General features: G+C 36.2%; 2 protein-coding genes across 4 annotated transcripts; one reads left to right on the forward strand and one right to left on the reverse strand.

Annotated features, from left to right (window-relative positions):
- Positions 1-1248: 1248 nt before the first annotated feature.
- Positions 1249-9893, reverse strand: LOC121733725 (early nodulin-75-like). 3 transcript variants are annotated; one of them, XM_042124077.1, is made up of 2 exons: positions 9888-9893; positions 1249-1700 (listed from the first exon to the last, which is right to left on the reverse strand). In XM_042124077.1, the coding sequence occupies exon 2, from the start codon at positions 1675-1677 to the stop codon at positions 1369-1371; it is 309 nt and encodes a 102-aa protein (XP_041980011.1). In that variant the 5' UTR covers positions 1678-1700; positions 9888-9893; the 3' UTR covers positions 1249-1368. The 3 variants fall into 3 exon arrangements, with proteins under 3 accessions (XP_041980011.1, XP_041980010.1, XP_041980009.1); XM_042124076.1 differs by lacking the exon at positions 9888-9893 and adding an exon at positions 6200-6204; XM_042124075.1 differs by lacking the exon at positions 9888-9893 and adding an exon at positions 3144-3215 and having other exon boundaries at positions 1249-1679.
- A 14529-nt stretch (positions 9894-24422) lies between these two features.
- On the forward strand, positions 24423-25947 carry LOC121733728. Its single transcript, XM_042124081.1, has 2 exons — positions 24423-24976; positions 25546-25947. The coding sequence occupies exons 1-2, from the start codon at positions 24884-24886 to the stop codon at positions 25756-25758; spliced, it is 306 nt and encodes a 101-aa protein (XP_041980015.1). The 5' UTR covers positions 24423-24883; the 3' UTR covers positions 25759-25947.
- Positions 25948-27423: the final 1476 nt, after the last annotated feature.

Below are 27423 nucleotides of genomic sequence, written 5' to 3' on the forward strand. Positions count from 1 at the left end.
AGCCCGATCGGTCCAGTGGTTTGGGCTGTGCGTTGATAGATCACCATGTCAGTCAGTCACCTTTGAGTTTTATATATTTAGATTCGATTTTATAAGACTTTGTAATAATTGCGCAACTGCTTCAATACGCGCGCCTTCGAATGTTTGCTGACTAGGCGCAGATTGTTTTAAAAAAAAAATCTAGCGAAGCAATTTACAAAAGTCGTGGGTTCTAAGCTAGTTAAGAATTTTGTTTTTAAGTCACGCAGAAATATGTTAGGCCGAGAACTTATCAATCAGCCATATAAAATTTATTCATCGTGGAAAATAATCTTAAGTAGACGCTTTTAAAAGATATGAAAAAAAACTAAGTGTTAGACGGTTGGCATTTACTTCTCCGATATTAAATTTATAAAACATCAGAACAAGTCAGCAAAGTTTTAACAAATTGTGTTTAGCGCGACCACTTTTAAGAGTTCAGCTTTTTATCACTGTCTCTCTACTTTAAACTTTAAAGTTTTTTTTAACTTTAATGAGTGTTTATTATGGTCTTTGAGTTAAATTTTGTTAATATAATTTTATTTCCAGCAACATATGAAATTCATGAGTTTTCAATAATTTATAATTTGATATAATATCATAAGATGAAATAATTAATATAAAACATTTCTCAGTATATGTTTTTCATTAAACACGAGTATATTATATTTTGTCTATCAGAATAGTCACGTAAAGGTCCGCTCATACAGAAAGAAGACGTGATCTCGTTACGCCTCATCTCGATCTCAAATGACCTTAAAGTACACAAATATGCATTAAGGCTTAGATTGACTTACAGGCTACAGGTTTGTAAGCGTATGTTAAGCTCAAAGGCTGCTTGGAACAGCTCGGCCAGCCTAAATATTGCAGTGAATGGATATACAAATATTTGTGAGGCTTTGACGGGTGCCTAATGTTGATATATTGCGTAGTTTGGTCCACGGCTTTAGACACAATTACGGCTAATGTTAATATTATATTACTGAAATAACATCTACCTTGTTAGTTGATACTACTTCAATATGAAAATGTTTTCATTATATATTATAGCAGTCTATACTATATTAATTATTATAATAATATACCTATTCTATTCGCTTCATAAAACAGTAGTTTTAGTTGTTTTATATTAGATATAATAACGTACATAGAATCAAAAGACGACAAAGCAAACTAAGCTGTTTAAGTTTAAAGCCATTTATTTGAAAATTTTCTCATTTTTTTGGTAAAAATAGGAATACTGGTTATTTTTTTAAGTACTTGTAACCCAATATTCTCAATCTCAATTATTGTTTTTTACTCCCAGAACTATCACATTGTAGTCTTTATCCTCCGCTAAACCAACAGCTATTATCTCGGCTGTGGTCCCGGACTATGGTGGTGGTGATGATGGTGGTGGTGGTGGCCGTGGTGCGGTGGTCCGTGGTGCGGTGGTCCGTGATGGGGTGGGCCGTGATGTGGTGGGCTGTGATGTGGTGGGCCGTGATGTGGTGGGCCGTGATGCGGTGGTCCGTAGTGCGGGGGCGGTGGCAGGTATGGCGGAGGGGGCGGCTGCCACAGATGCGGTGGTAGTGGGGGCCTGTTGCGATGGTAGCAGTGCGGGAGGCAGAAGCCTCGGCCGCAATCAGGACCACATGGTAGCGCGTGGGGTGGTGGCATGGCTGAAAGTAATGGTAACAAAACTTTGAAACAAATGTCAAAGTCCAATTAATGTGAATACACTAAAATTATTATTTGCTTATCTTGACTATTTTATGATCATAATTCATCATAATGTAAATTTGTTTTAATACTTCGTAGAGATTATCTATTTGAATAATAAGATTAGATAAAAAATATATTGGCATTAAAAACAAACTATAAGTTATCAGTTATCATATTATTTTTATTCAAATAAACAATAAGAATAAAGAAAAAAATATTTATATTACAGATGAGAGCCTTAAATATATTTTATCAACTAAATGATCTCCAAAACAGTCATACTCTAAACTCTACCCATTCTGTAGTTCCTATATTTTAAAAGATTATTCATCAAAATGTAAAGAAAAAAGCGGCCAAGTGCGAGTTGGACTCGCCCATGAAGGGTTCCGCAGCAGCAATAAGGTTAATTTTAATGAAATTAAAAGGTTTTTGATTTATTTTTATATTTCAGTTGATTTAATGAAAATTAATTTAAGGTTTACCATTTATGACATATAAAAAAAACTACTTGCTAGATCTCGTTCAAACCAAATTTCGTTGGTAGTTTTTATAGTAATGTACATAATATATTATTTTCAGACTCATTATGTCCCTACTTTAGAAGTTAGAGGGGGACACACATTTTACGACTTTGGAAGAGTCTCTCTCGCAAACTATTCAGGTTAGAAAAACATTATATGAGAAACTTCAATATAATTTTTAAAGACCTATCCATAGATACCCCACACGTATAGGAGATGAAAAAATTTTTTTTTGTTGGTTTAAGTGTTGGCATTTATGCCGTATAAAAAAACTACTTGTTAGATATCGTCCAAACCAAATTTTGTTGGTAGTTTTTATAGCAATATACATTATATATTATTTTTAGAATTATCATGCCTCTACTTTAGAAGTTAGAGGGGGGGGGGGCACACATTTTACCACTTTGGAAGAGTCTCTCTCGCAAACTGTTCACGTTAGAAAAAATGGTATTAGAAATCTCAATATGATTTTTAAGGACCTATCCATACCCCACACGTATAGGTTAGATGATTTTTTTTTTGTTTCAGTTGTATCTATGGGGACCCCTAAAATTATTAATAATTTTTCCATTTTTGTATCACAATCTTAAAGCGGTTCATAGACTACATCTACTTACCAAGTTTCAATAGTATAGCTCTTATAGTTTCGGAGAAAAGTGGCTGTGACATACGGACGGACAGACAGACAGACAGACATGACGAATCTATAAGGGTTCCGTTTTTGCCATTTGGCTACGGAACCCTAAAAATGCATAACGATTCTCAGATCTACACGATTAGCACACATTTCATCAAAATACCTATAGAGAGAAGTTTTACCGCAAACATGGCGACAGGGAAATTTTCATTTAATGGCTAACATATCAATTAATCAATTAATTTAAATAAAAGAATACTTACCAAAACTCAATAAAAGTAACGCACAAAATAATACAGTAAAAGCAGTGTGTCGATATATCTTGAACACGGCAATGTCGCAGATAGCGAAAATGTATTTGTTTTATTGATTACTCGCGTATCTGATATGATATCTACATCCGTGATAAAAGACGAAAACTGTCGCCAGTGTTTGCGAAAGTGACTCATGGGACCTTTTGAATAATATTTTCTTTAATATATAAATGAGTCAACTTGTGATTAATAACAAACTTTGTTTATTACGCAGGGGCGTACTGGCGATTCCTAGATAAATATTGTTTAATGTACTTTAAATAGTTTGAATCCCGAGGAACCCTTTGTCAGTCAATCTTTCACCATCATTTTATGTTGATTAACATCAAAATATTATGTGATATTTGGATGCTAATAAAAGGCTATTTAGTGTATAAAATGTATTTGATAGAATGAAATTATATTATACTTAACAAAATTGTGATAAAATTAACATATTGATTCAATAATCTTTTTATGAAAACATTATGTTTTTGCTCTAAACGAGTCAAAATAAACGAATCGATAACTCGTTATTCTGATAAACATTGTGCAGTAATTTATATCTTTGGGTACGGAAACATAAAAAAAATCATTAACAGGGTTTACGTGTGTGCGCCTGTGTGTGTAGTGTGTACAATGTACATTTTACATACTGTCGGTGTAGTGTTGTGTCGATAGTCGATACAAGGCCAGTTCCGGTAACGTTTGCAAAGAAAAAAACTAATAGGGGTTATTTACCTATTGTTATTTCAAATCAACAAAAATAAAATTTACAATATGATTTTATCATATCTACGGCTGTTCATTTAGAATAATAAAAAGTAAAAATAGTAAGAAATGAGGTGAGTAAATTAATTGAATTTTCTGTTTTAATATTATTATGTGAAAAACTTAATCGCGCTAAAAGCTTGAAAACTTATAAACTTTTTAAGAAAATAAGCTGTGAAAGTTCCGTGATATACACCGTCTTTTGGCTAGTCTGCTCTAGACAGAAAGATAAATTTCATCCAAGAGTTTAGACCAAAAAAACTTAGTCTTTCATACTATTATATGGCTGCTGTTAAGCATTGGTGTATAATTCCACATGAAATCGGGTTTTGAGTTAATAATGCAGTTTTGTTCTTTATAACATAAGGTTTACGACAGTGAAATCCATTTTTTTTAAAAACCCACTGTAGCATATTCTAGAGTACAAAAATGGTTAATGCTTATTCCTCTTAGTGAGGTTTTGTATATAGCATTTATGTACTATGTTTCTAAAATGATTTGCGCTTAAACCGCTGAACCGATTTTGATAAAAATTTGTATGCAGATACTTTGAATCAATTAAAATGACATTAGATACTTTTTGTCCCGGAAAATGTACGGTTCCCACGCAGTCAACAAAAATGAATTTGGCTTATGATATCGATATTGATTACATGTAGATATTACGTAAGGTTTTGGAGAAGGACATAGGATAATATTTTTTATCATGGAAAATGTTCGGTTTTCACGCAAAAACTTTATTAATTTGCGTTTAAGCTGCTGAATCGATTTTGATTAAATTTAGTTAATGTAGAAATAATTAGTTTATCACGTGCAGAGTTGGGCAAAAAGTAATTAAGTAGTAATTTCAATCAGATTACAAATTAATCAGATTGATGAAGTAATTGTGCATCTGAAATTACCCGTAAGTTGATTAATAATAATGTGTATAAAATGTATTCTAATTTTAGTTTGCAATTAGATTAATAATTTAATTAGACTAATGAGTATTTCAATAATTATGCCCAATGTCCAATGCTGGTAATTATAATAAATAAAAAAACTCCCACACCGGTTTCGGTGGCGGTGGCCGGTTTCAATGAAACCAGGCCAGTTACGCTGGAGTAATTTTTATAGTGCCCAAGTGTATGCGCAATACACAAGAGCACTCTAGTTTCAATGAAACCAGGCCAGTTACACAGGAGTAATTTTATAGTGCCCAAATGTGTGCGCAATACATAAGAGCACTCTGCGGGAAGGGGAGAAGAATGTCTCTGTCCTTTTCCGATACATAACGTATCTGCATACCAAATATCATCAAAATCCATGTATAAGCAGAAATCATTTTATTTAACGCCTAGTAACCGTACATTTTTCCGAGATAAAAAGGATCCTATGGCCTTTTCCGGGACTCAAAGTATCTCCATACCAAGTTTCATCAAAATCTGTTCAGCGGTTTAGGCGCAAAATAGAAAATTTTATAACTCGGTAACCGTACATTTTTCAAGACAATAATTATCTTATGTCCTTTCACGAGAGTCAAAATATGTGCACACCAATTTTCATCAAACGGGGTTAGTGGTTTAGGCGCAAATCATTTTTGTTTATCATACGGGTACCGTACCTTTTTCCCGGATGTAAAGTTTCCTATGTCCTTTCCCGAGACATAACGTATCTGTATACCAAATATCATCGAAATCCACGTAGCCGGTAGCGGTATAAGCTAAAATCATTTTTATTTAATGCCTGGAAACCGTACATTTTTTTGGAATAAAAAGGACCCTATGTCCTTTCCCGGGACTCAAAGTATCTCCATACCAAATTTCAGAAGAATCGGTTCAGCGGTTTGGGCGTGACAAGGTAATTTTATAACATTTTGTTAAAATTAAAGCACTTAAATTTGTATTGAAAGAACAAATCAGAATTTTGCATTTATGTGAAATATCACAAAGGACATTAATGCTATGTAATAAGCCCTATAGCAATATTGCATTAACCATTTTTATACGTTTTCTCTTAAAAATGAATGTAAAATTAAAATGTTTTTTCATATTCATAATCTACGCATTTCAACAAAAAAAAAAAGATACCGCACAATAACATTTTTTTAATTAAAATAAACAGAAAATAAAGATTATTGCAAAAAAACTTAAAATACAAATACAAATACAAATATTTATTGGCCAAAAAACAAAAATTAACATAATATGCGATAATGGATCCCCACACTAGGCGATGCCTGTCCTGTGGGGACGAGACGAAGTTACGATAATTACATAATTTTATGTTTTTAAAATAATTACTAATATAATTACACTAAATTAAAAGTTATTTTATTGATGTTATTAGTGTGAGTGTGTGTATGCGCGTGTGTGTGTGAGTGTGTGTGTGTGCGCGCGTGTGTGTGTGCTTGTGTGTGTGTGTGTGTGTGTGTGTGTGTGTGTGTGTGTGTGTGTGTGTGTGTGTGTGTGTGTGAGTGTGAGTGTGTGTGTGTGTGCGCGCGTGTGTGTGTGCTTGTGTGTGTGTGTGTGTGTGTGTGTGTGTGTGTGTGTGTGTGTGTGTGTGTGTGTGTGTGTGTGTGTGTGTGTTTGTGTGTGTGAAACGAAACGGCTTTACTGATTTTTACCAAATTTTATATGCATATCAGTAAGTCTGAGAATAAGTGCATATTTTGTTGAAGAAATAATAGTAAATTATTACAAGTATCAAGACTGACGGCGACCATTGTTTGTGCAAAGGGATAGCGATGGACGTTGCCATGGTACCAGATTTATTTAGTCAGTTCAATAAAATAATAAAAAATACATTACAACTACAAATAATTTATATGGCAAAACTGTTGTTTTGCCGGGTCAGCTAGTAAACAAATAAATGTTTGAAAGATGTCGTTTATGCTAATTTGCATACAAATAACGGGTTCAATGTATGATCTCGAGTACTTCTACATAACATTATTGCTTCAGTCAAGTGTCAGAGTTTAAATCAAAGAACTCCCAGTGAAATAAACGTTTAAATTATTGCTATAAAAATTTGAAATAGTTCCTGATAGTTTCTTGCTATTTAAAATTGATATTATAATTACGATCAAGTAAAGATATAGGCTAAATTAATTTTAACAGATTTGTTATATTGTGTCATGAATATACGAAAAAACGCAAATAAAAATATAGATATACTTAATATTAATATATTCTATGGACGCTTCACATCACGTCAGTCTGGCCCCATGGTAAGTACCTAAACTACTTGTGTGACGGGTACCAGATAACGGAAATATATTTAATATTTTTATATATATATATATATATATATATATATATATATATATATATATATATATATATATATATATTTAAGATTTTTATTATATGATACACATATTTAATACACGTCCATGATCCAGGAACTTTGAAAACTTTTTTTTCCGTCGGCGGCATTCAAACACGCGACCCCCAGCTTGAGCTACCAACAGCCCACCAACTGAGCCACAGAGGTCGTCAAAAATATATGATACTTATAATAAACGCTTTAACTGCTGCCACCGCAAGAATTACCTAGAACACAGTTTTCATTCTGAATACAATAAGATACATCGGCAAACATTCGTGTTACACGAAATCATCCATATTCGAAATCACAAAACAATGCCTACAAAATTGAATACAAACGGAACTCTTAAGGAAACCATTTACACAAAGTATAAAAGTAACAATGTAATTCTAATTTTGTATACATTTCTTTCGTTCATTAAACTTTCCGTCGGGCGGAGTCGCCACACGGCGCGGGTCCGCAGAATATCAATCACTTAGAAATTGTTTAGAGTTTTTCATCGCCCGTTTGTTTTGAAATTTTCTCAAAGAGGAAAATGCTATTTACTTATTGCGCTTCGTTTACTTACAGGGTATTTAGGTCTGGGTCCGATTTTGTGTTTGGAAAATGGAATTTTCTTGTTTGTAACCGGAATTCCCGATAGGTTTCTTTGACGAATATTTATAAGAGTTGGTCGGGCGGTTTTCGTGTCATCGGAGGACGGAGGGTCTCATTGTTTTGCGGCCCGATGCTAATTATATTTTCGCTTCAAATAGCCCGTAACATTGGTTATTGACTTTGTGAGGTTTGAAATTATCATTAATCAAAAGCGAACCAATTGATTTGATTTTGTAAATATTTATTTGGGTCATCTAAGATAATTTTTCAATAAAGTTTTATTTATTGTTTGTCCTCTTTGTTACTCTAAGAAGTATTTAATAAGTATAAATATTCCCTGTATCCTCGATTTATAAAAATATATTGTTGTTAATTAACGATCAACGTGTTACAGAGTAAGTTTTGTTCCTTAATCACTTAGCAGTAATAAGCCAGTTAATTACAGAGGGAGAAGGGAAGCAGGAAATTAGGAAACCGGCCCTCTTCGCCCTTGGAGTCATTTTTTCCATTTTCGGAGATAACAAAATTTTTGCCAATATTTTTAAATTACGAAAAAATAACTTTTCAAAAATCATTGCTCAAATAGAAATGATTCGCCTATGTTTTAAAATATCATATACAGGGTGTAATAAAACTAAGTGATAATAAGTCTTTAGGGTATGTTTGTGTTCCTTATATAAACTTCATTATGAAAGCGCTGAAAGAGAAATTTTTTTTGTTATTTGTATGGGCAATCGCCCGCGCGTCATGAATTTTTCCATACGAAGGTAAAAAAAAACTTTTTCAGAGCTGCTACTTTCACAGCGAACTCTATATAGTGGTCCCATAAACACCCTACAGTATTAATATCACTTAGTTTTGTTGCACCCTGTATATACCTTTATGCATAAACTACAAACAAAAATAATAAACAGTATAATACAATTTGTGTACATCAACCGAGAAACCCGATTGCAAAACGAAGTATTTCATTTATCAATAAAGCAAAGCATGTTTGTGTATTAAAAAAGATGCAGCGGGACATAAAATGCTGCGACAGAACAGTTTGTTCCGACAATCGGATAAAGGAACAAAGTCCAGAGATAGACGGCGAATAAACTCTCCGTTTCATGCAAAAAGATCTCTCTCGGCTATTTACTGCTGTCAATAACACAATTTCGAGAGCTGCGTTTTCGAGTTCTGATTGTCTATGATTTTGAATAAAATGACTGTCTGTTTTGAGACTAATTCAAACGTAACTGTATTGGTAAGAAAGAGTAGATAGTATCTCTTTAAGTAGATAGTAAAGAATAAGTTGTACTTAAAATCAAACTGAAAACTGTAAGCCTAAGAAGAGCGTAGGCTTATTTTATAGGTTTTCATGATTCTCTTAAAACATATTGGAATTCGAAATTCATGAAAACACGAAATATTTCAACTTTAAATCAACGTAATCCAATATCATGTTCCCAATTATTTCGCATTGCTTTTAAGTCGCTATCGTTGCGCTGCGTTATTTTTCTAAAAAAATAATTAATCCACATATCCCATTGTGTTTGAATAAACATTTCAATCGAGGGGTTTTCATTCGCGGCGGCTATTCGACCGGAGAGCCACATTCAGCTCTTTTTTACGCTACACTGATTTCCGATGACTGGGCTGCGGGAATATTAGAGTTCACTTACTGTGCACCACTGTACTGTATGACATACTGTGAACATACTTTTTAGGTGTTTGCAAACTGAATTTGTGGTTGTTGGTTGGTTTTGGTTTTTGGAAGTGTATTTTGTCTTTTTATTATTAGTTTTATATACTAAGTCACACAAAAAACATTTATTATTTATATTGAAAATTGTTTGGAATATTGCCATTAACATTTTATGAAACAATGTTTGATTCAAATTTCGAATAAATAGAAGAATAATATCATATCCCTTATGGAATCATCGTCAACGACCTGTTGTATTTTTGATGGCTATTAAAAATAACATAAAAACAAATCCTCATTTTTTAACTTACAAAATTTACCCGATCTATTTTAATCTCAATCTATTCAACATTTTTTATGAGTATAACTAAATGGAAATGGTAAACGTTAATAAAACAACCTTTTGTTGTTACTCATTGAAGTCATTAGAGGTTCCTAGATTGAGTCTGCAGGAGATACCTCGGGCGTTTAGGGATTTAAGTTACATCCTTTGTCGATTAATCACGAACAAGATTGCTGGTGAAATGTTGAGTTTTTTTGCCGCCACATTTTTTAGACAACCGTCGAGAGAGTAATGATTAAATAGTTGAAGCAGCAGATTTCGCACTGGTATAAGAATCAATAAATGTTAAAAAATCAGCAACTTTAACCAGTTCTTTCCATTAGTCATTAGTTACTATTAAATTAAACTTGTTTCATACTTTTGAGCAGTTTTGCCTTGATAGTCGATCAATTTAGCTAAAACTTAACCCAAAGACTGATACTTTATTTTAATTCAACCATTTAAAGAGTTGAACTAAATTATAATACTTTACCTAACAATATTGTCTAATTAAAAGGTGATAAGGTTTCTAAAAACAGAACTATAACCTCTCAGATCTAGCTATTATATATAGTAAACATTATCAAGAAGAAGTAGATTCAGCAATATGTGTACCTACTAATGTATATTAATATGATCTCTACAGATACGCTTACAAAGCGTAGCGTCGAGCGCTCGCTACCGAGGGCGTCTCGCTCTTAACCACTTCAAGTAAATTATTAAATTAATGATACCTTCTTACCTAAGTATTGTTTAAAATCCATACTTAATATTATAAAATATGTGAAAGTGTGTCTGTCTGTCTATCTGTTACCTCTTCACGCCCAAACCGCTGGACCGATTTTGCTGAAATTTATACTGATACAGAGATACTTTGAGTCCCGGGAAAGGACATACGATACTTTTTATCCCGAAAAAATGTACGGTTCCGCCGCGATAAACGAGTTGCGGGCGTAATCTAGTTTTTAATAAACTTCAATTTTATTTTACTATGTTCAGTTTTAACATTACAACATGTATCGAGACAAAAAACAGGTCAATATTCCGCATTATTGGTCATCTTCAATATTAATTTAGATCTAAAATTAGCGTACCTATTACTTAATATATTCACTGCTTAGTTCTATAAAATAAACGTCGTCTCTTATTATCTGTTTTGAAATATTTAAAAAGTACACCAAAAGATGAAAAACATTTTGAGTTGCAAACTATCGACTGCGACTGTAATAAATCCAGAGTGTGTTGGTAAAAAATTGCTAAACCATACTAGATAGATGAGTGTACACCCGGCCAGCTACCACGGAAACTACTTATCCGATTTGAATAATTCATTCACCAATAAGATTGTTCTAGAACGGATCGCATCCCGGCGGGTTACAAGGATCCTGAAAAGGCAGAATTTTTCCAAACAAATTCGCCCGGGACGGCTAATGTTTCAAGTCCCTTTTTATTACAACTAGAGTTCACGAGTAGTCTGTTGTTGGCCGCACTCAGTCCAGTAATTTTTCAGTCCACAACGAAACACGCGATCCCAAGAAGTATGAAAATTATTTATACCGCTGCTGTTTACAAAAACAGAAATCGAACATTATGATTTTCAAAGAGTAGAAGAGTAGAAGAAACTCCAGAAAGGCTAGTAATTTATGTTAATAACGTAGGTAACAGTTAACACACACATGTAGGTAACAATATTGTAGCTTCGTAATATCAAACTAGCAATTTTTATTGCCGTCGAAGATAACTGATTGTGATTGTCCCATCACGATCGCAATTGCTGACTGAAACAGAAAATTAAATTTGCTGTAAGATCATCTTAATCAAAACGAGAATAAAAGATGGTGCACTCTTGATTTTATCTCATTGATATAGTATTTTAAGTTTTTATATAATCTTTACAGTTACTGGGTCATGGATGTGTACTAAAATATATGTGTATCATATAATAAAAATCTTAAATAATAAGTAACAAAATAAAATTGAATATTATTGCGTATAAAAGCGCAAAATATACGACGAAGTGATTTCGGTCTCATAACATTTGCGGAAGTACTCACTTGAAATTAAAGCACCTAAATGTTATGAAATGTTTTAAAAATATTTCTCTGCGAAACGTTCGCGGCGTTCGATCATTTGCGCTCGTAAATACGGCAATAGCAAAGTAAATAATATGTTGCCGACTTGTTTCCTGAGAGAGAAGCTACATTGCTTCGTTGCTCTGCGGTGCGTTGCGGCGTCGCAACGGAATACATTGTACGCCTCATAACGTGAATCTACGTAGCGGCGACGCGAGATAAAATACCGCACGACGCTGACAGCGTTAAGGTCACAACTCACAGCACACATATTAACCCGGAAAGGGATCGTCACCGTATCGCCTTTCGCCTCGCCGTCAACCGGGCGTCAACCAGGCGTCAATCTAACGTATGCACGTAACCAAAGCGTATCAGTAGCGCCTGTACGTCAACTCGGCTACGGCTAGGCGACGCCTCGCTTACGGCTCGCCGACCGCTGTCCCCTTCCGAGGCGAGGCGATTACGTTGCGGTTCCGCTTAGTGTGCATTGCAGTAGGGAGTTTCATACAAACAATATTGAACGGCTCGAGGCGATACGGTGCCGATTCCTTTCCGAGTTGATATGTGTGCTGTGAGTTGTGACCTTAAACCTACGATAATATTGAACAATATTTTACTGTACAATTTATTTTAATAACGCTAAACGGTCAATAATGTTGCGCAATACGTGATATTGAGCAATAAAATTTATCGTCTAGCCAGAGTAGACAGAATGATAGAGTATACCGACTTAGAACTGATGTTGAATTTTTTAAATTTGACGTATTATGACGAAAATCGTCGCTAGGGTTGGTAACTTGTTACCTACGAATTTAAAACTATGACATATTCGCTGAACGTGTTCCTCTTTGGTCGTATTGTTGTTTGTGTTTTGGCACATGCGATTAAAATTGTCAGAATCCAATTTTGAAATCTTTATTCTAAATATTTAAAAATAAATTATATCAGCCAGCGCGAGGCACATTCCATTTATAATCCTAGTGAAACCCGACGAATTTGACAGATATTGAAACCTGTCCGTCTCTTTGCAGTCGAACTACTGGTCGTTATGTCTATTGTGGTCTAGCTCTAGGGGCCCGCTGGCGTAATTTTCACACGTTGTTTTGATATGTCCGTCGGTTCGTCAAAACATTTGACAACGCTACACATCACTGTGGTAAGTCATAGGCATATTGCGGAGCGTTGACACTACGAATCGCAACGTAACGAAGTAATATGGCCTCACACTTGGAATCATTATAATATTCTTGCTTCTCATAACTATACAATCGACTAATATATTTTAGTCTCCATAAAATAACGAATTCTTCTTAAATAAGTTAAAACTTTATAATCATTAGGAAAATTAGCAAAATATTACTTTTTAATCAGTAGCAAAATTAACCTAAAATTTTACTCACAAAAAGTCTTCAAAAAGTATAAATAAAGGAACTTTTTCATCGGTTCCAGTGAAAAATACCTATAAGTTTTTATAGGATACCTCCGTCGAGCACACGTAAGTTTACAGCGAGTTAATGGCAGTGTCCTCGCGCCTTATGCGTCCCTGGTGGCCGCCCAAGACTCCGTAAATATAAACCTGTCCACTTGCAACGCTGAATTTATGTCGGTGTAATTTCTTAATACCTTAGATAAAAGTTTTATTTCAAATGAATTTTCCAAAACTTGTTTAAAATAATAAAAAATGGCAATAAATGTACTGTATTGCAATTTCGCATACCCTCAGCGCATACCCTAGGAAAGCCGCGATGAGCCATTCATTTTGCCGTTATACTTTTTTTGTCTGTAATTTCCTCCTAGAAAAAATGTTGTATCAGAAATAATATAGTCCTAGTTTTATTCAAATGAAGATTGCAACTCATGACATATTCTCCCTCTATCCTGGTAATCTTGGATCGTAGATTTCGCCTTGCACTTTTAAAAAATTACCTGTATATTTAAAATAAAAACACCCTCTAGGAGGTATAACAGACAAAGTGATTTCTTGACCGTTACGCAAACAATCAAAGCTGTTCACTTTATACTTTACGAGCTTTTGCCCGCGGCTTCGCTCGCGTTAAGAAGTATTATTATATACAAACTTTCATCTCCTATTTGAACCCCTTGGCAATGGAATTTATCAAAATCCTTTCTTAGCGGATAAGAAAGGATTATTAGACGTTATAACATCTACCTGCATGCCAAATTTCAGCCCGATCCGTCCAGTGGTTTGGGCTGTGCGTTGATAGATCACTATGTCAATCAGTCAGTCAGTCACCTTTGAGTTTTATATATATAGACTAGCTAGTGCTCGCGACTTCGTCTGGGCAGGATCAGTATTTGGAGTAAATTATACGTAAAGTATAGTATTTTTTAACCTTTTTATACTTTTTTTTTATGCAATAAGCAACTTCCGTCACCCATGGACACTCGTAGCATCAGAAGAGATGCAGGTGCGTTGCCGGCCTTTTAAGAGGGAATAGGGTAACAGAGGAGGGTAGGGATGGGAAGGGAAGGGAATAGGGGAAGGTAGGGAAGGGAATAGGGTAGGGGATTGGGCCTCCGGTAAACTCACTCACTCGGTGAAACACAGCGCAAGCGCTGTTTCACGCCGGTTTTCTGTGTGAGCGTGGTATTTCTCCGGTCGAGCCGGCCCATTCGTGCCGAAGCATGGCTCCCCCACTGGTTTGTTCATTGCAACGCCACCAACAAATTGCAATTGGGTTAAATGTCAAGTCGTAAACAGTTGTAGTTGCCATGGCATGACATGATTTGGACATGCGCAATAACTAGGTTTTGCAGCGAATGTGCTAAAAATTACGCCGACGAACACGGCCAATAATTTACTATTATTTATTCAACAAATGCACTTATCAATATAAGAAGCACCCAGTAGCCGATTCTCAGACCTACTGTATATGCATATAAAATTTGGTTAAAATCAGTAAAGCCGTTTTGGAGGAGTACGCGGCCTAACATTGTGACACGAGAATTTTATATATTAGAAAGATATAGATAACATTGGTTGATTGGTTGATTGATATCAATTGTATCAGACATCCGTATGAGACTACTGTAGTACTCTTGTGACTATAGTGTGATTGGAAGCTGTCATGTAACGCGAGCTCAGCTCTCATCTCGTAACATTTGGAGTGGCTGGGCACGGCGTGAAACTCGATTACTTTGTTACATAAAGCATATCATGTTGCTACGTTTTTTTTGTAGATAACTAGCTTTTTCATGTAAATCATAATAGCTCTAATGCTATAATAAATTATTATTGGAAGTGTCTTTATCTATCTATTGTGTCTTTGCTCTTCAATCTGAAAAAGACAACTTAACCAAGATAGATGATTAATATTATATACTAAGGCGTTGAAACAGGCTATATTCATAAAGTTTTGTTTAGGCATAATTTATGCAAGAGCGAAGATATTGGAAACATACAAAGCAACTTTTTAAAAATTAAATGTAATTGGTATAACTAGAGATCGCCCAATGGTCGAAATTCGACCTTACTTGCAACGACATTAGGACTACTACCTATATTTTGTAAAAAATATTGACTTCATCATAGTTTTTTTCAATTTTTGTCTCTGGGACTCAGCTGATCTCAGACTGGCCATTTAAGCATTGTCTAATAGTATCTTAAATTAAATAAAAAAAAAAATAATAATCCATTTTCAATTTGTCAACTTGTTGTCAACAGACTTCAACCATAAATAAAAGAGTATAATTCGTATGTATAGGCTTGTCACTCAAAAATCTGTCATTTTTCCTAGTAGTAGTGTCGTAGACCGTAGCGTGTGTAACGTTTTATTTGTTAAAAATATATATGATAAAAGCATAATTTTAAAATAATATTAGCTCGATGCACTCCTTCACCATATAAACTATAACTGTGCGAAATTTCATGCACCTACGTTTCCCCATTTTTCGTAAAAAGGGTTACAAAGTTTTTCTATATAGATGACAAAAACAGTTCATGTAGTACATAAACTGTTTTTGTCATTATAACAGTTACATTTAATTTTAAAAAATTAAGTACTAAAACGATGCAAAACTGCCTTACAAACGATTCTCAACTTTAATTCTCTATCCAAATGATGTTATCTTCTGCTTCTTTTTTAGAAGACTTTATCTTCTTCAATACATAACCTAAAATAGAACTCCAAAGTGAGACTACACTGTTTATTTAATTCGAGCCGTCAGCCGTCCGAACTCGATGGTTATTTCCGTTCGACCTGTCCCCGTACCCGACGTGTTCTCCGAATGCACCGACAGACAGACACGAGAATGCACTTACAATTTTGCATATTTAATTCAGATTATTTTAGGCCCAGACTGCAGTTGGAAACAAACGATTGAGGATGAACGCGGCTAATTACTTTTAAGTTTAAAACTGCAGTTAAACATGAAAGGCCTGAATTGACTTATTTTCACGAACTTCCGTTTTGGAACTTGTGAAATAACAATATAGTTTTAAATTGCTAAATGTTATTATGGGATAAAAACTATCATTATATGATGTACTTTCCAGAGGACTAAATATATTTAATATAAAGTTTTATTTCTATTCAGCGTTTACGCAGAAAGAGGCAAGAGATAGACTGACGCACTTAAATAATTTAAATACAGACTTATTAGATTTACGGCCGTACTAAGTTTACGATTTAATGATTAATTTAATCACGCATTTGGCATAAACTGCATAGACCTGTCCTACTCCTCATTAAATAAAAGAGAGCCATAAATAATTAGTAGAATGTACCTGCTACGGCGCTACTACGAGCGCTTCTACGGCGCTACGGCGTGGTGCTACGGCGTGGTGCTACGGCGCGGTGCTACGGCGCGGTGCTACGGCGCGGTGCTACGGTGCGGTGCTACGGCGCGGTGCTACGCCGCTACGAGCTACGTCGGCTCTACGTAAGCTCCTACGAATAATAAAAGCTAAGGAAGAGTTATAACTGTGTCAAATTTGTACCGATTCTATAAAATGTGACCCGAATACATGCATACTTTATGCAAAAAGAGACCCGAATACATGCAAGAATGTTGTGTAATTATTATAGAAGTGATAATGATTGTCAACGGCTTTATTTTGTAAATTTTAATGTAGTGTTTAGTTTTGATACCTAAATACAAAATAATAATGGGTCGGTTCTGGTCAACGTGAACGTAAGGAGACGTTTTCTGATAATAAATACTCTTCTATATAATATTATACTCTTCTAATTAATAAAACATAAGTAAAGTTTATTTTCCAATGATTGTTATGACTCACTTAACACATCGAGTTAATTAAATATTGAGCTTCAAATGATTCGTTAGCTAATATGAAGAAAATTGACTGAACGTAACCTGAGGCAATTCAACCGAGAAAACTCACTTTCAATATTATACAACGTATTTATTTAGTTTCAAATACCATTAGGGATATCATATTCTATCAGTTTATGATGGAAATGTGTATAGAATATTTCTTGTAAATTAGTATTCAAAGGTTTTTTTGTAATTTAAAATTTTACTTTTATATCGGGTTAACTTTTTATTTAAGCAGTACGTATTGCATTATTTTATCAGAATTACACAACTCAAAATAAACGATAAAATCGAAAAACTAAATATAAAAATACAGCCTCACAACACGATATTAAAGTGAGCGTTACCTTTATAAAGTTGACTTAAAAATATTCGAAACATAAATATATATTTTATGGTACAAAGGCACCATCTCCGTTTTACGGGCGTGTAAAAAAATTTGCATCCACAATCGAAGGATTTTCCGGCTCGGTCGTAAAGACATCTGCCGAGTGCAGGCTGTTCAGAAACATGTTACCTTTTATATCATCTCTACGCCAACTACGTAAGGCTTAGTTTCATAGAAATTGAATGGTAAAATAACCCTGGATTGTATGCCTGGTACCGGGTTGCAAGTCGCCATGAATAAAAAAACCGGTCAAGTGTAAGTCGTTCTCAAGCGCCAAGGATTCCGTCTGAAACTTCAAAAAATCAGGATTAAAAATTATTGTATATTTAGTCACAGATATATTAAAAAGAAACTGTGAAGTCAAAATGGTAATACAAGAAGTAGGTGGCCGGAGGATGGACATTGGATATACAGACGGTAAGTCTTATGAGGAAATGTATTAAAAATTAATATTCGGCATTCAAAATAGGTAGACAGTTGCCTAAGTCTCAGTATAACGATACACTAGTTAAGCAATCTTTTATGAAACTGATAAACTCCTTAAAAATCTCAGAAAAAACGCATCAGTAATAGGGTCACGTTTTTGTCCCATAGTGTGCGGAACCCTAAAGCCTCCACTGCAAATACACTATTGTTGCATGTTCCTACAACTGCATTCTGTACAATATTAATACGGGATTTTGTAGCTACACTACTTTTAATGCCCCCTTTGAGAGTCACAAGAATTTGTGAGTTGTGTTCGCTGGCCTTTGTATTCTGTTGAAGTGTCAATATTGTAGAATTCGGTGTATGCAGTTCTTAGAATAATTGTATTTATGAGTAGCGTGCAATGTTATGTTGTATGTGAAACTATAACTTTATCTAAGTTTGGTAATATTCAGTTTTGGTCTTACAATAAGAGTTTGATGACTACGTGTAAGGAGGTAGTTAGTATGTAGTTTATTTCTGTGTAATCAATGTTCAGCCAGCAACTTGTGTTAGCAATAAAAACTACGAGTGATTTTAGGTAATTACGGGTAACTTAATTAATATTGTATTGGGTAAGGCCTCGATTACTCTAATAATAATACAAGTAAGGTAGAGGATTACTCTAATTACGACTTCTTAAATATTTATATAAATAGTAATTTTATTCTAAGGCGCTGATACAAGGTCAATAAGACTAGGCTAATTGCGGTCCTAATTCGTTTATTCAGCTGATTCGTCGTGTGAAATGTTCGCAGTGAGGTCACGTGGTCGCTATTTGTTTCCCCGACCATGAGTATACCGCTCCCATGTAGCGAGGAGGTGCGGGAGTCACGTTCGGGCAATATTTGCTGTATAAAATTCAGCCGCCCGTGCCGGGCTGTGCATTGTACGGGTTTTTTGTGCCAACCGCGATTTATGTATGAGTATCGTAGTAATTACTGTTATCCTAGCATTTTTATATGATTGCCTTATGTATAATGGTTATAAAATATGTATAATAAATTAATGGTTGCCTTCAAAATTGTCTACAAAAAAGCACGCTACATATTTACATTTAAGTCATGAATAAAACTTAGATAATATAATAATTTAATTATGGAATGGCTGGCTTACATTATTCCAATGTAGTGATCCAATTCGGCGCTGGATTACATCTGGATAACTATTGGCACTAGAATGCACAAGAATTCAACTCTGCAAAAATGGGCGCTGGATTGGATTACTGGATTGGAAAAATGTAAACCGGCCATAAGTGTCAGTAATCAAAAATAACATCTATACATCTATAAATATAAATAAAATTGGAGTGTCTGTTTGTAATATTGAAAGAACCGTTTTTTACTACATGCATATGAATGTATATAGGGTACAGAAACCAAAACAACATTTTTTACAATTTTTGTCTGTATGTCTGTCTGTCTGTCTGTTTGTTCCGGCTAATCTCTGAAATGGCTGGAGCGATTTTGACGGGACTTTTTTAGGCACATAGCTGATGTAGTAAGGAATAACTTAGGCTACTTTTTAACCGACTTCCGAAAAGGAGGAGGATATATTGCACTTTTTTTTATAAAGGAACCTTAAAAAGGGTTTTTTTTCTCTTTTTTATTATCTTTGTTATCACATTTTTCTGACGCGGACGAAGTCGCGGGCAACAGCTAGTAATAATATAAGTTTCAATATGTTCTTAATTAGAAGCTTGTAGTGTCAACAAGTAACTTACAACATTTATAAATTTTCTTAGAAGTGAAGTAAGGGGCAGAGAGTTAATTATTTTAATTTATTTGAAAGTCGGACGGACCCCGGCGACGGTTCTGCCAGGAAATTAAACTCAAGTTTACGTATCGCCGGAGCAGAGATAACTTCATATTTAATTCCACTGTCTTACATTATAATTTACTTGGTGAAGTACGAAAATAAACGTTTTAATAAATACTAGATGCAATTCTTCTTCTTTTAAACGAGTAAAAGTAGTAGTAAAAGGCAAACTATCGCTTACTAGATGCAATTATTGCTACCTATTCTTATATCTTTAAACGAGCAATTCTTATATATATATATACAAGAATTGCTCGTTTAAAGATATAAGAATAGGAATATTATATATTGTTATAAATAAATGCAGACTAGGGGCTGGACACGCCTCCATCCGATGACGTCATCCCGAGCGACTTGTTTTCGAGTGACCGTTGAGGAGAGGGGGCCCTGACGACGCCTGGCAAAGCCCTTCACTTTTTTGCGACTTTCGAACGTGGTGGACGCTTTAGAACTATTAGTTAGATTGTGCAGTTGTTTGTTCTTACTTTGATTAAAGTTTATTGTAAAGTGTTGATTAAGTACAGTTTTGCATAATGATTTCGTGTTTTAATTTTAACTTCTAAGTTTTTCTTTGTAATATTAAAAATAGATTTCTAATATCAGAAGTTGGATAATCACGTAGCCTGCTTTAATAGTGATAACGATTGTTCTTTATTTCTTTTAACATTTTGTGATTGTGGGTAGATTACATTTCAATTACGGTCTATTTTTAGATTCTTTGTGCTAATTAAGTTTCATTTGTTGCTGGTAATTATCGATTTGATGGCATAATGACAAGGCGGTCTACAAAAAGGAATAGGAGCCGCGAACGTGATAGGTCTCGTCGTCGCAGTAGATCTAACAAGCGTCGGCGTCGTGATGGTTCTAATAACCGTCATGACAGCCCTAGTATACTGGCTTTAGATACGATACTAGGCAGGTTGAGTGCGATTGAGAGCAGATTATCTGCCACATCGACATCTTCAGTACCTGAGCGGCCACGTCCACCACGAGATTGTCATACACCAGAGCTACCAGCTTTAACGCCAAGTGTGAACTATTTTTCCTCTTTGGCAAAAGGCGCGGTAGAACAAAATTCTTTTCCAGCTCAAGAACCGAACTCTCTGCCAGGCCGAGGACCTAGGGAGCTTGAAACCGATGACGCAACGCACGCAACGAACAGGCTGGTGGGCGCGTTGACCTCTTTGATTGAAGTAAGATCGCCCCATTACTATATTTCTGACTTTGATCCCAGTGTACATAACTTTGATACTTGGTGTACAGAGGTTGATCGCGGTCGTATAGCGAATCGATGGGACGACCGCGAGTGCCTATCACGAGTGGGTAACTGCCTTAAGGGTGATGCTCACTCGTGGTTAAGCGACTGGGTTACTGTCGATCGTACCTGGACAAATTTTAAATCGGAATTCAGATCCCTATGTCCGTCAAATATTGATGTAGCTTCTGTTCTTTTTGAAGTGATGTGTACAAACTCTAATAGATTTAATACCTACTCCGAATACGCTCGAAAATCATTGTTGCGCCTTAACATTGTTGGTGGCCTATCGGACGACTTAAAGACGGCTATTGTTATTCGAGGTATCTCTGATGTCCAAGTTAAAGCTGCCGCCTCTAATGCGAAACTTCAACCGAATCAATTAGTAGAATTTTTGTCCGTTTATAGTAAACCAAAAAAGGATTTTCAGTTTACCTACAATTCTGCCCGTTTGTCTAGCCATATAAAGGGTTCTCACCCAGGTAAACGTTTAAATCAAAATCCTGATATGCGCGGAAAATGTTACTTTTGCGGAATAGATGGCCATAAGAGGGATGCATGTCCTAAAAAGCAAAAATCTGACTCAGCTATCGTTTCATCAGCGCCTAATACTTCTAGTAAATCGTCACTTAACTGTAGCTATTGTAAAAAGACGGGGCATACCAAAGATAATTGTTTTGCTAAGCAGCGCGCAGAAACAAATCGTAAAAAGGTTAGTGATGTTAATTTTTGCCAGAAAGTAAAAAATCCTTATAAAAACAATGTAATGGCGGTAGTCGTAAATAAAGTACCCATTGACGCGATGATAGATAGTGGCTCTGATATTTCGCTAATTTCAAACACCGTCGTAGGCTATTTAAACTGCAACAAAAAACCTACCAATAGAATAATGCGTGGTATAGGCAGCCAGGAAGTAGAGTCTACAAGTTACGTAACGGTGGTTGTCGAGTTTCCAGAAATATCATTGGAAATTGATATGTTCGTTGTTCCTTCGGATTGTATAAGCGCGCCTTTGTTAATCGGTACTGATGTCCTTAACCGCGAAGGAGTAACGTACATACGGACCAGTGATACACAAAGACTCATAAGGACCGACACCTCACTAGATATTGTCTGTAATTTGAGAAGTGTCGATACAGATAGCTTAGTAGATACATGTTTGACCGGGGAGGATAAGCAACAATTGCTTACACTTCTAAGGGAATTCAATGAGTCGTTCGTTACGGGTACTGCGACTTCAACGGTTAAAACTGGAAGCATGGAAATAAAGCTTAACAGTAATGTACCGGTGCACTACCGACCTTATAAGCTATCTGCCGACGAGAAAATACGCGTTCGTGACATATGTGCCGATCTTTTGAGTAAGGGAATCATTCGTGAGTCGCAATCTGAATACGCAAGTCCTATCATACTCGTCAAAAAGAAGGACGGGTCTGATAGGATGTGCGTTGATTATCGGGCGTTAAACGCAATCACTGTAAAAGAGAGATTTCCCCTACCATTAATCGATGACCACATTGATAAGTTAGGCACTAGTAAACACTTTACAAGCCTTGATATGGCCACGGGCTTTCACCAAGTACCTCTAAAAGATGATGAATCCATACGTAAAACAGCGTTTGTGACTCCTGAAGCTCAATACGAGTATTTAAAAATGCCATATGGACTCACAAACGCTTCCGTGGTCTATCAACGGATAATTTCTAGGACCCTTAAACATTTAATAGACACTGGGAAAGTCCTAACGTACATCGACGATGTACTCATAATGTCAGACACTATTAAAGAAGGACTTGCAATCTTGCGGCAGGTGCTTGAAACTCTTACCAAGGCAGGTTTTTCCATAAATTTAAAGAAATGCTCATTTTTAAAAACAGAAGTAGAGTACTTGGGTAGGTTAATAAGCCAGGGTCAGGTACGACCGAGCCCTAAAAAAATAGAAGCGTTAATCAAGTCCCCAAAGCCTAGTAGTGTCAAACAGGTGCGGCAATTTTTGGGTCTTGCAGGTTACTTTAGGCGTTATATAGCCAACTATGCCATAAAGACCGCGTGCATTGCAAAATTAACAAAAAAAAGTCAACCATTTATTTGGGGTGAAGAACAAGACCTAGCCCATAAGTACATTGTTGACTGTTTAACACAAGAGCCCGTGCTAGCAATATTTGACCCAAAATTGCCCACCGAACTGCACACAGACGCCAGCGCGATTGGTTTTGGCGGTATTCTTTTTCAAGAACATGATGGTAAGCGTAAAAGGGTAGTTGGGTATTTCAGTAAAGCGACAAATGGCGCAGAGTCTCGCTATCACAGCTATGAACTTGAAACGCTGGCGATAGTGAAGGCTCTGCAGCATTTTCGTCATTATTTAATTGGAATAGACTTCAAGATTATTACTGATTGCAATTCAATTAAAATGACTGAGCGAAAAATAGATCTTGTACCTCGTGTAGCTAGGTGGTGGGTCTATTTTCAGGATTTTCGTTATACTTTAGAGTACAGAAAGGGAGCGTTAATGCAACATGCTGATTTTCTAAGCCGAAATCCGGCACAAGTCTCACACATTCGTAAGCCTAAAAATTGGGCTCAGATCGCACAAACAGCAGATTCTGAAACCCAGGACTTAATAGATAAGTTGCGAGACGGCCAGCTAGATTCATCCCGTTACTTAGTCAAAAATAACATTCTGTACTATAAGTATAGCTCATCTGGCGAAGACTCTCGCCACCTTTGTTTCATTCCCAAGGGCCATAGATTAAGCCTGTTACGGGTATTCCATGATGACCATGACCATGTAGGGATTGATAAGACCACTGATCTAATTCTTCGTCATTTCTGGTTCCCAGGATTAAGACAATTCGTTAAAAAATACATCACCCATTGTATAGTGTGCCTCTCACATAAAAAAGTACCCCGAGCTAATCATCAGCCAATCCAATCATGGACTAAACCTGAATCCCCCTTTTCTAGTGTTCACCTTGACGTGCTAGGTCCCTTGGTTGAATCTAATGGCTTTAAGTATATCCTGATCCTAGTAGATTCTTTCTCAAAATACTGCCTCTTATACGCACTTTATAGGCAGGATACTGATGAACTAAAAAGGGTGTTTACGAATGCCATATCCCTATTTGGAACTCCATCTTTAATCATATCTGATCAGGGTAGGATGTTCGAAAGTGCAGGTTTTCAAAATTGAGTAACTGAAATGGGGTGTGCTACTCATTTTATAACACCAGGGATGCACCGCGAGAATGGGCAGGTAGAGCGATATTGTCGGACGCTTTTAAATATGATCCGAGTTGAAGTAAATGTTAAGGGTAATAAATGGTCTAATATTTTGTGGAAAATTCAATTAACACTTAACATCACTAAGCAGTCCACCACTCGAACTTCGCCGTTACTTCTTTTAACGGGCATAGAAGGCGCCACTCCTGTACTCCGGTCACTTGTAAGAGATGTGGCTTTAGAAGATAGGCATGCAAATCGTGAGGCAATAACTACACTCCGTAGACAGCGAGCTTCTGAATTGCTTAAAGTTAACCAGCGACAGCAAGACCGCCGTCTAAATGAACGTCGTAAAGAACCTCGATCCTATGCTGTTGGGGATTTCGTGTTTGTTAGCAAGGCCTCCCAGGCTTCTGGCAAGCTTGACTCAGGCATGAGGGGTCCATACAGGATTGTTCGTGACCTTCCCCATGATCGTTACGAATTGGAGCTTATGACAGGTTCCTATGGAAAACGAACACAGGCAGCCGCCGAACATATGGTTCGATGGCGTGGCGAATGGACACCCGATGCCTGTGCAGCCTTCTTTGAGAGTGTTGGTAAGTTGACGTCAACTCAAAGGTTTGTTTCGGCCGGTTATGTTTTGTTGAGCGAGCTCGCTTAGGGGTGTTTCCCTTAGCCTTACATGTGGTATGTGACGAGGTGATCGTTCGATCACTCCTATCGTGGCAAGCGACTGTGATGCTTCGTGCCACGGGGCATAATGAATGCATTTGCAGACCTAATGCTTTCATAATGCGATTAGGGGCCATATTACGCGACTGGGATGCCTATGTTATGGTCAAGACAATCGTGGCAAGCGACTGTGATGCTTCGTGCCACGGGGCATAGCTTTAGCATTTAAAACCTTAATGCTTTTGTTATGCGACACGACGATAAGGATCCGGAGCTTTTCGTTCGTGTTTCGTTATAAGAAATCTCAAATTTAGAATCATTCCTTGTAGAACCATTTCGACACCTAGCTGTTTAACAAGCAATTGAGTTAGGGCAGTTTCGATTGCGATGGTTTGAGTGCACGCAAGCAGTCGTATTCGAGATCGCCTTCTCCCAAAAGTCAAGCTGAAAGTCGCCCTTTGACAGTTTTTCTTAACGAATATTCATTTTTCAGATGACGAAGTATCTGACGATCATCTGGGCATGTCAGCGCACCAAGCAATCAAGGATGCCACTGACCAGGATACTGCTGTCCAAGCGGTCAAAGATACTGCTGTCCAAGCGGTCGAGGATATCGCTGGATTCGCTGGCCAAGCGGTCGAAGATAATGCTGATCAAGCGGTCGAGGACGCCGCTGACCGGTCAGGAGAGGCCGTGTTATAAATAAATGCAGACTAGGGGCTGGACACGCCTCCATCCGATGACGTCATCCCGAGCGACTTGTTTTCGAGTGACCGTTGAGGAGAGGGGGCCCTGACGACGCCTGGCAAAGCCCTTCACTTTTTTGCGACTTTCGAACGTGGTGGACGCTTTAGAACTATTAGTTAGATTGTGCAGTTGTTTGTTCTTACTTTGATTAAAGTTTATTGTAAAGTGTTGATTAAGTACAGTTTTGCATAATGATTTCGTGTTTTAATTTTAACTTCTAAGTTTTTCTTTGTAATATTAAAAATAGATTTCTAATAATATTATTATAAGAATAGGAATAGGAAGAATCTCGGAATCGGCTCCAACGATTTTCATGAAATTTAGTATAAGTATAGGGGGTTTCGGGGGCGATAAATCGATCTAGCTGGGAATCAATTTCAGAAAATATCTTTTTATTCGTGTTTTATCGATAATCTATAAACTGAAAAATATGACTCTTCCAGACATCTATTGGCGAATAATAATACTATTTTGTTAGCAACTATTTGTTTTAACGAGCAGCAGATGGCGTTATTAAGTAACACGAAGTCAATGAGTGTTTGCTATACCGAGCAAAGCTCGGTCATCCAGGTTCTATCCTATAATGTTACGACATCAACATTTTTTTACTTCTTTTTTTTCCCTAGAGGTATGTAGATTGTTGAGTAGAGCTATTATAACGTAACATTATGTTGCCCGTAAACAGCGGACGGAAGAGGCTTTAAAATACACTTCATTTGTCTAATTATGATAACAGGTTATGAAGTTATAAGGGGACAGATGAAGATCCATGATAACCATATACATGCATATATACAGGCTAAAATCATAACCCTCTTTTTCGATTCACACAAGAATATAATTTAAGTGGGTACAATATACTCGGATTGTATGATTAATCAGGCTATAAAATATCCGCAATTAAATATGAAATAGGAACAAAGTAACTCAAACTAATTAGTACAATAAAAGCATTTTATATTCAAAGGGCATAGTCTGACCACGCGAGGCGGTCACGTCATACATTCAGGGCTATTCTACCTCTAATTTGACCTTTGTGCCAACTACATAAGAGTCATAAAATCCTGAACGATACGAAGTATTATATACGATTTCAACACGCGGCCGACTTTTGTTGAACCTCACGTGTTAACGGTTTTCATATTTTATAACACGAATGTTACAATAATTATTTTTGTTTTAATGTGCACAGGACAAAACTTTTAGCCCTTTACTAAAAATGGGGTCTACACTGTGTAAGTACAGGTTATAGTTATATAAAGTGTGTTAAGCGTTTCTATCAATATGATCCATACTAATCCATCTACAAATATTATAAATGCGAAAGTGTGTCTGTCTATTGCCTCTTTACTTTGTATTTAATTTGGTATGGAGATATTTTGAGTTTCGGAAAAGGACATAGGGTTCTTTTTATCCTTGGAAAAGGTAGGTACTGTTTCAGCGCTATAAACCAATTTTGGCTCAACGGAGTTGCGGGCGTCATTTTATATAAATGACGAATCATAGTGTCTAAACTCCAAACACACCATGCCGAAGTTCCGCGGCGGAAGTTTGGCATGATTACGTCAGCAACGTCAAACGCATACAATAATGTACGTCGCTGTAGTATGCCGAAGTTCCGCGA

Source organism: Aricia agestis, chromosome 14, assembly GCF_905147365.1.
Source record: "Aricia agestis chromosome 14, ilAriAges1.1, whole genome shotgun sequence".
In the NCBI taxonomy this organism is placed as follows: Eukaryota; Metazoa; Arthropoda; class Insecta; order Lepidoptera; family Lycaenidae; genus Aricia; species Aricia agestis.